Raw genomic sequence first — 10,201 nt, forward strand, 5'->3', positions numbered from 1 at the left:
CCACTCGCTTACAGGAGTAGTCAATTTCTTCCATCCGTATTCAATGGAGTTCCAAACGCTCTCATCAATAGATTTCAAGAATGCTTTCATCCTTACTTTCCATGAGGCATAGTTGTTCCCATCAAAGTGAGGTAGGATCACAAGAGAGTGACCGTGTTCCATGACAATAGGGGTTAAAGATCAAGTCTTAGATTAAAAAATTTAAACACTAGAGCTAACCCGCTCTGATACCACTTGTAAATTTTTTAGACCCCTTAAATACAAGTTTTTTAACCTAGTTATTTAGTCAATTGATTACTTAGATAAATTAATCAATTCTAGATTAACAAATTCAAATCATATCATGTAAATAATGCAAAAATATAAAGAACACAATGATATGATAACCCTGGAAAACCTAACCGATAAAAAACCTAGGGAGGATTTAACCTAGCTATCATTAAGGTAAAAAACAGATCCACTGTGAAAGAATTAAAGTTTTTACAATAGAACTTAGACTACTAACATCCTATTGCTACATTGTGTAGAAAACTTACTACCACAACCACGTGACAGTTCCGAGTTCACAACTACTTCTTTCCTTGATCTATTGCAACCACAAGTTCACCTACTTGTGGCTTTGAGACTCCACTTAAAGGTTTCGGATCTTCTTTAAGCAGCAACTGAAGCAATCATCAAGCTCTTGATGCGAATCTTGATCTTGATAATCCTATGTGTGTATATGAAGGTAAACACCTCTAGATCTCACAAAAGATTCAACACACAACACTTAAAAGACCTCTAAAACGTAGATAGAGTTTTTTCTTTTATATGTGAAGTAAAACACTTAACCCTACACGTCAAACGGGCTTGGGCTGAATTGAAATTTCTGTAGAAAAATAAATCTACAAGTGGTTCGATCGATTGAGTCTAATGTTCAATCGATCGAGCCTTGTAGATTTTGTCCAATAAATCCTGCAATCACTTGATTTCAATTTTACAATTAAACACACTTTGATTAAGTCTAAACCTAGACTCTATGTTTTGATCATGGTTTGTCAACACAATACATATTGAAGTTCTAATACATTAGTCTCTAAGGTCTTAGAACCTAACAATTACAATTAAGGTGAAAAATTAATGTATTAGTAGATTGAGAGATAGTTTGGTGGTCAATACACATTAGGAAATGTCAAAACATAAGTTTCATAAGTATAATTTGAATTAGGCTTATGAATGGAATTACACATGAATTTCTTTAGTTTTCTACCACTATACTATGAAAAAAAAGTATCTTCTCTTACAATATGTGTGATCTACATGTGTGAGACCCACACATGTGGTGAGAGAGATGTTTTATAAAATTGTCTCATAAGATAATTTTTCTTATATTATACCCTTAAGCGAAGGTATGATACAAATGACATTGTTTTTCTAAAATATTACTAAAATGCATATCAACAATTTTCATGAGCTATTTCTAAGGTTATTGTTCCCTCTAGATTTGGGCAGCTCATTAGCTCAATAGCCAGCGCTAATTGAGATGCTTCACTATTTGGACTGGGATCACCATATTCTCTAGGAGGCGTTTCTGAAGCTCCACGACAAGCAAAGGGGGGTTCACCCTGTGTTGAATAGCTTGATGGACTTTGCAGGTAGTTACTATTTGGTGAGGCTTCACTTGCTCCTATAACATGAACACTATTAATGCCACTTCCGTCTTGTAATGCTCTCTTTCTAAAAGTATGGGAATTGAGGTCTTTTCTATCAAAGATTCTTAAGGTATTATGAATTCTTCTCCATATTGAGCCTTCTGAATGAAAGTGGATCAAGATTTGTTGCCTTTCCTTGTAAAGGAACATAGACATGGAGATGGTGAGAGCTAATAAGGAAGCAACCCCAGCAATGAGAAATAGGCCCCAAAAGCTAGCAAGGCTAAGACTAGCAGAAGAAACTTGGTTATTAGAGTTTGTACAATTGTTTTGTTTTTCTAGCCATGCATTCTCAATCTCTTTCATTTTCTCTCCTTCTGTTACATTTAAGACTGCCCTTGACACATCAGATACTAGAGGCGAACCTATTGGGAAGACCTGCAAGTCATTAAAAAAATCAATATGAGAAACTATACACTTACTTAAGCGCACACACGGACACATATGTGAGAGAGAGAGAGAGAGAGAGAGAGAGAGAGAGAGAGAGAGCTTACAAAGCCAAAACCATCAGTTTTGAATATTGATTCAACCATGGTATACTTGCAATATTGACCGAGAAAAAGTTTCATGTAAGGAATTTCAAAAATAGCTGCATCTATACCTCCATTTGCACCTCCTTTTGACAAAAGTTCATCACATTCCTCTGCAGAATCATATGCCTTAAGTTTAGTTTTATCAAACTTCAAATCTTGTAAGATTCCCAAAACAAAAGATCCTTCTTTGTAGCCAACATACTCCCCATTCTTAATAAGTTGGTTAATATCAATAACAGTCGGTTGCAGTTGTTGAACTGTTAAGAGTGATGTTAAACTTGCAGTGTAACTTTGAGTGAGTATAAGCACCACAAAAATCCATATGACCACCACAAACCTTGCCAAGTTGCTTACCACTGTCTCCCCTGTAAATTAAATTGAAAAGATTTCTAGAAGATAATGTAATTGCATCATAAATAACAAGCTTTTGTAATATTTGAGATGTAAATCATTCAAATATATTATTATCTTTTTAACTTATGATAGAGAATTCAAGGAATCTTCAGTAGTAATATAGACAAAGTTTTACTCTAAATTGTATTGAAGTAGATCTTGGTAATTGAAATGACCATACACATTTACTTTTGTAGATAATTTATTAAATTATTTTACCAAGTCATATGATTTTTAAATAATTTATTTAACTATATGTACAAGTGAATATTCATTTGAGTAGTTTTGTTGGACTAGCCTTTCTCTTAGTTTGATGGAAAATTATGTCTGTATTAATACAAGTTAGAAGTCATTAACTCCAGTCAATGAAGCAATAACTTAGAGGGTTTCTCCGTTGGTTTTGGAACCAATTAGTATCTTGGTCTATTGATAGAAGACAATTATCAGGAGTGAACGTCATAGATTGAAACTTGAAACTCTCCCTTAAAAAAACAAAGAAGTGGAAGAGTATTGTTTTTGTTGTAATATAGATTACAAGCTATTGAGTCCCATGCATGATGTGAGAATTTTAAAGGTTTCTTTATTGGTTCGGAATCCTATCAATTAGAAGACTAGCAAAGAAGTGCATTAAGCCTACAAAGACTTTAACTAAGCATTGTGTGGTAGTTTGAGAGCACTTGGACCAAGATGGTGTTTGTGTATTGCAGAGGTGCTTGTCTATGTGAAATAAGTTTCTAGAGTTATGACAAAAACTTACGTTGTGCAAACACCATGGTAGAGAAAGAGTACCATAAGCTTGTCCCAATTTGATGTGAGGGAGGTCCCCGAAAATCATCGTTTATTCGGTGTTCAAGAACCCAGACTATAAAGCCGATGAAGATGAAGAAACACCCGCTTGTCATCCAAAGGTCCCAACTTAAAGGCTTCAAAAACACCCAAGCATTTTTGTTCCCACTGTCCTTGATTGGCACTACTAAGGATACTCCAGATTCCGTGTATGGCAATGTGAAGTCAACAAAGTTAGACCTGTTTGCTATGATGGTTGTATCTCCTACCACAGCATCAAAATTCTGTCAAGTAAAATATTAATTACTTAGAACATTTTCATTAGTATGATAGCTTTAGTAGTACAGTAGCAGAATTTTCAGTTAATTTCTTATTGAATAGCATAAGCAATTCTGGACAAGATTTCTTAGTTTGGAGAGAAATCCTTGAAACTACTCCTGTATCCTTTACTGAATGTGAATTTTGAAAATCTAACATTAAAAATGCATGTTCTTTATATTCTTAGTATAGATATCAAAATTTATTCAAATCAGATGTTTACTATTCGAACAATAATATGCAATAATGTTAAATCACAAAAACTTGAAATTTAAATATTTAATTGATGACATAGATATTGATTTTTGATTTTCTTAAAATTTTGTAAGTATAACAGTTATAATAAGAACATGTAATACAACGATTAAATTTTCAAAATTTACATCTAATTAAAATATAATAAGATGAAGATTTTTACCGACCCCAAGGTATACTTGGTAGACCATATCATCATAACTACCAGCGCTTCCACCACTTGAATTTGCAAAGGGAATGAATTCGTAGCTAACGGCATATGGTAATGTTTCCATGACAGCGTTGAAGACTTCTATGCAGTAGCCTGTTACCTGTGCTCTGTTGTTGCTAGGATCATATGTCACCTTAACAAATTCAGTAAAACCATCCTTCATTGGAACTCCTATTTTCAACTTTTTCCCATTTGTTGGAACCTCCCAACCTTTTGGAACGACAATTGAATCACCTGGCCATATAATAGGTCCTAGATTTTTCATTGAAGTAGAGTATGTGCTTGAGTTCCTCGAATTCAATTTATTCCTTGTAAGTCCATTTTTCGGAGTCCAGAATGCAACCCCTCTTTCTCCATTACCATTCACATTAATTATATTGAAAGTTGATGATTGTGATTGCCCATTAACAAGATTGAAATCTCCTGCTAGGCCTTTAAATTTGATACCCAATAATGCTTCACGAAGTTTTGGACCATTTTGAGAGACCCCAATAGCTTCAAGTTCAGTTAAGTTGCTTGAAGCATTTGTCTTTTCAAAGTAAAAGTTTGCGGTCCCAACCTTCTCTACTGCCCTCGCTAGTGCTGAAGCAGCATCGTAGGCCCATAGTCCTATAACAGTCAATTCAGTATTCAAAATGGCTAGATTGTCTGCTTGGAATTTCCTTTTCCATCGAGCTGTAAAATTTTCAAGCTCTTTAGTTTCTGGAAGATAAGTCTTTACACCCAATACCCCTTGCATTGAGTTGAGGACTGATCGTTCTATCAAACTTAAAGAGTTGGTTATCACATTGGTTGTTATCCAAACATAACCTTCACTCATCATTCCAATCTCTTTTGCCTTGTTGAAAAGCCTAGAACTGAGATTGGTTGACATGTGCACAATAAAGACTCTTGTTTGCATTGTCATTAACTTATAAAGTTCTTCACCAATTTCGTCATCTGAGGCCAATGGAGGAATGGGACTTCGATAAGGGACACGCGCATCAACATTTTGCAAGGCATCAACCAAGAAGGGTATCATACCTTCCCCGAATTCATTGTCTACATAGATTGGCACGGCCTCTCTCCATCCAAAGGCCTGAACAATTGCACTTATAACTTTCACTTGAGATGTGTCATTTTGAGCTACTTGAAAAAAGTATGGACTCCGAAGGGAGGTAAGAGAAGGGCTTGTTGCCGAAAATGATACAATGGGTACCTGGGCTTTCTCACCGAGATCAATCACAAAGTTGGCTTGCATTGAGTTTTGTGGACCTATGATGGCTTGCACTTTTACATTTCTAATTAGGTCTAGAGCTATGTTCCAAAAACAAAGATAAATTTGATTTATTGTCCATTTAGCCTCAAAATAAAACGAAGTTTAAAAAAATTAAGATAAAATTTAGTACTAAACAATGGAAAACTTTAGCAATTAGAATGTGATAATATGATTAACATCACCTTCTAAAATGGGCTTAAACCCATTTTACTTTTCTAATACAATACTTTACTTTGTGCACACCTATTACTTGTTTAACACTCTCATGCCTGAATATAAAAGATGTCTATTTTACAAGTGCAGATACGCAGAAGTATACAGATTATTCCTATTTTCTCTTTTTCTTTATTTTATCAACATAAAACATTAAAAAAAAAAATTGTATGATTATATATATAAACAATTAAGAGATACTTCAAACATGAGTATACTGATGTCGTTAATGTATAATTGGATTATAACAAATGATATCAACCCATTATGAATCACTGAATAAGTAGAAAAGGATTATATATTTTATATTTTAACAAAAAAATTTTGGAGGGCTGTGGCAATGATATAGTAAGTTATAATATAAAAAAAATGGATGATTCAATTAGTCAATTTACTTTTTTTTTTTTAAAAAAGGATAAAGTTCAATTGATTTTATTGGTTTAAAATTTTATTGCAAATCAAATACAATAAAAATGCTAACTAAAAAACTGATGTGGGATAAACACTAATATAACCTCTCCCATCATTCCCTTTCATATAGAAAACAAGGAAGAAAATAAAAAGGAAAAGAAAGTAGTTAAATTAAAAATTTTAGCACACTCAAATCAGATCAAGATTCTTTAAAGTTCTTTATAGGCTATAATCTTAAATGTGAACTCTTCATGCTACTTCTAATTTATAGTTTGAAAGATAGAATTCAAATTCTAAGGAAACATAAGAAAAATGTTATAATTCAAAAAAAAAAAAAAAAAAGAGTAAGAGATTTGGAAATACAGTATAGGAACATTCACATCAATTTGTGTAAAAACTATTTTGTCTGTTTTAGAATAAAAACTTACATTTTTTATTTTATCTAACTACTTTTTCAAACACCCACATAATTAATATTATCTCTATTAATCTAAACTCTATTTAATTAAAATATCAATTTCTCTTATCGTTTAACCATTTCTCTCTCACAACACAACCACCATTCATCATTTTCCTTTATTCTCAAAAAACATAAATAAAGAATAAAAATTAAAATAACAAGCTACAATGCTTGTGTATATTTGCACAAGCACCATAACAAATTTTTATTTTGCATAATGAATGCATAATCTGATGTGAGAAAATTTTGGGTTTTGCAGCATATTTTAACCCTTATGCTATTTTATACAATCTGATACAAATTCTCTAAGTTGGGTTTTAAATATTTTTAAAATTCAGCAACATGGAACTGAATTGCATTGATTGTCTGTTAAGCGTTTTGTTTTCTTTGTTAAGAGAAGGAGATGGGTATCACAATATAGTTGTCTTTATCTCTGTTACAACTTGTCTCTCGCCAGATGATTCTTTGAAGTCCATTATAAAACTGAATGTACTTACTGTTATAATTATTACTTATTTTTTCGTAGTTGTCTCAGCCTCGAGATCATAGCTGGTTTCCCTCGATCACCTTAAATTTATGCTATGACCAAGTCGAATATTTAGGTCAACTTCAAGAACAATCTTCTAATTTAATAATTTATGATATTGGTTTTTCCGCTTTTGGTATGTAGTTTTTTTTTTTTTTTGAGAAAGTTTTTGGTATTTAGTTGAATTGTATAATCGCAGGTGTACCAAAATTTTCTTCAAAAAAGAGATATTAGGTTACTCATAGGGACAAAGTTTGGCTCCGAAACACGTTTTAAGCTATAAATTTCAACTCGCCTCACTTAATCCAATTAACTAAAAGTAAGTTATGTGCATCTAATTTTGCAAGAAAATGACGCATATCATCTTCCTTTTTAGTATTGAAGCTTAAAACTTCAAACATGTTTATAACTAGACGTTATCCTAAAAATTATTTAGGTTCTTGCTATATTCTAATTCTGGGAAGTCTCAACTTTTACTTCCAAAAATCCTGTCCTCCCATCCATACAACAAGACAATTGACAATGAACGCCTACAGATATAGTACTTCTCTGAATCTTTGATAGTAGAAAAACAACGTAAGCTCTATCTAAAATGTGCTTGAGGTGAGAAAGTCTTAAGTTCTTAGATATTCATAAATTTTAATCTCATTAATCCATAGGGGTTCCAATTAATCCAATAAGAAGAAAACATCAAGAAGTGACTAGTCAGTGGAGAAAAAAAAAACAGAAGATTTCATGGAGAGAGAGAGAGAGAGAGAGAGAGAGAGAGAGAACCTGCAGCAGCTGCTCTAACAACATCACTTTTGGAGTCCCTGGAGTTAATAACCAGCCTAGTTTTGTAATAAGGATTAGAGGCATAGAAGTCTGAAAGGGCCATGTCGATGCAACTGAACCCCAGCTTCCCATTCAATGTATCGAAGTTAAGAATGACACCAACATTTACTGGGATTGTCGTGTTTTGTGCGTTGGCCAAGAAACTTCTTTTAGAAAGAATAATGAAGATGAAAAGAGGAAAAGCAATTCTGGCAGGGGTCTTCAACATGATTACGTTTGAATATCTTGGTGGCTTTATGATTCATGGTTTTAAGTCAGATCGATTTGGCCTTATTAATAGGGCATAGTAAGTGGTGTAAGAAAGGAGAATTTAGCAAGTAAATAACAAGTAAAATTTATTATTAACACCAATACTATAATGACAATGGTTACCGAAAACTTTATGCTATCACTAAAAAAAATCAAGTTGCAACTGAACAATACTAGTTGACATTTTAGTCATAAGGAACTAATTAATACCGAAATTCTAGCAACATGACGTGCATGATCGTCGGGGATTTCACAGATTGGTGCAAAGTGGAAGAAACATCATGTCAAATGAGCACCCCCAAGGCTCCTATATAATAGATTCAGCATAAATTATATTAGGGAACCATCATTACACTTAGAAAAGGATCTCAAATTAATGCAATAAACATCTGGACAATGGTTTTGTGGTAACAAAACATAGAATTCTGGTACAAAATCAGCAAGATACCCCCAGCAGTTAAGCCAGAGTGAATGCATTCCTAAACATATAGTTTTGCAGTAACAATAACATGTAGATGCAAAAAATCAACAGTTGAGCTCCTCGTCGTAGTGGATGGACGAAGCTATGATTGGGGTTGTCTCTGTTGGAGGAAAACCTACAAAAATGAACTAGGTGGAAGAGTATGACGCCAGTGTGGCGTTAGCCAAACGGCCCAAACCACCTCCAATACTTAAGTCAGTAAGGGAGAAGGATTTTAGAGATAATTGACTGGAGAGTGATTTTCCTAGAGTATTTTTGTGTGTCCCTTTAACTTTTGTTGTCTTCTCTTTTTATAGTTGCGTGCCTCATTAATAGGCAATGAATTGCTATATTTATGCTCAACGGCGAGTGCATTACAAAATCTTTGTTTGAAGTTCACAGCTCACTTTGTGACCGTTACTCCATCCGTTACACTTTGTCATTAATGAGCGTAATAAATGCATAACGTCTTCCCTTGGTTAATGACGATCTCAGATTAATGACAATCATAAATTTCTGACTCATCAGTTGCCCCCTTGTTTAAATTTTCGTCAATTAGATGAGATGAAAACATAACTGTCTGATGCTTCGTATTCCATGTACAACGCATTTATGACGAGTTGATGTTTGATCTGCTAAGTGCCACATGTACGGTCAACATGTGTCTGACATGCAGACTTTCCTCGATTTTCCCGCGCACGTTTTGGCCATTTATCTCGCATTTTTCCCTCCTTTTTCCTTTTCTTCGTTTTCTTTCCTTGTTCAGTTGGCGTTCTAGGGTTTTTCTCTTCTTCAAGCTTTCATTTTTAGTTCTACGTTCTCTGGTAATTTCTTGTGCTTCTCTTTCTTTTTTTGCTCTTCCATGGGTCAATTGTCCCTCAGCATCTTTTCTTTTTGCTCGCTTAAGTTGCTTGCTTGAGATTGTGGAGGGAAAGTGTCTTAAAGGGGTTAGTCTTTTTGTGGGGGAGGACTGTCCGTATAGGTTTTTTGTTTCCTCTTTATTTCCTGTAGTTTCTTGTTCTGCTAGAGTTGTTAGGTCTTTAAAAATGTCTGGGGAGGTTAGGTCTAGTGAGCTGGAAACAGGATTATCTTTGTTTGATAATCACGAGATTCCCGAGGTTACTTCCCTTTCTACTCCCTATAAAGCTTAGAACATCCAATGTGCCTTCTCAGAGAAAGATGAGAAGCGAATCAGGGATAGGTTTCAATTTCCTAATTCAGTTAGAATAAGGATTCCAAGTGACGAGGATAAGGTCTGTCACTCATATTCTGATGAAGTCTATTTCTACAAAGCAGATTTGTCAGTGGTCTTCATCTTCCCGTTCATCCCTTTGTTAGGAAACTTTTTACGTATTTGCACCTTGCCCTGGCATAATTAGTACCTAGTTCTTGGCATATCGTCATTTGTTGTCTATTCTTTATGTTCTTTATTTATTCTTTGTGAGTGATGATGATATATGACATACTTGCTTTTTACGGTTCCTCAATGCCCTCATCTGAAAAAGAGATATCACGGTCGTGTTAAGAAGGTGAAAGAATACTTGGAGACCGTCAAAGATTTTGACGAGCTCATTTCTCCCCAATCGCTATTCCTTCACTTTTT

General features: G+C 34.1%; 1 protein-coding gene across 1 annotated transcript; it reads right to left on the reverse strand.

Annotated features, from left to right (window-relative positions):
• Positions 1-1,427: 1,427 nt before the first annotated feature.
• LOC142622737 (glutamate receptor 2.8-like) lies at positions 1,428-7,947 on the reverse strand. Its single transcript, XM_075796265.1, has 5 exons — positions 7,830-7,947; positions 4,144-5,483; positions 3,375-3,687; positions 2,186-2,589; positions 1,428-2,069 (listed from the first exon to the last, which is right to left on the reverse strand). The coding sequence occupies exons 1-5, from the start codon at positions 7,930-7,932 to the stop codon at positions 1,437-1,439; spliced, it is 2,793 nt and encodes a 930-aa protein (XP_075652380.1). The 5' UTR covers positions 7,933-7,947; the 3' UTR covers positions 1,428-1,436.
• Positions 7,948-10,201: the final 2,254 nt, after the last annotated feature.

Source organism: Castanea sativa, chromosome 1 (assembly GCF_040712315.1).
Source record: "Castanea sativa cultivar Marrone di Chiusa Pesio chromosome 1, ASM4071231v1".
NCBI classification, from domain to species: Eukaryota; Viridiplantae; Streptophyta; class Magnoliopsida; order Fagales; family Fagaceae; genus Castanea; species Castanea sativa.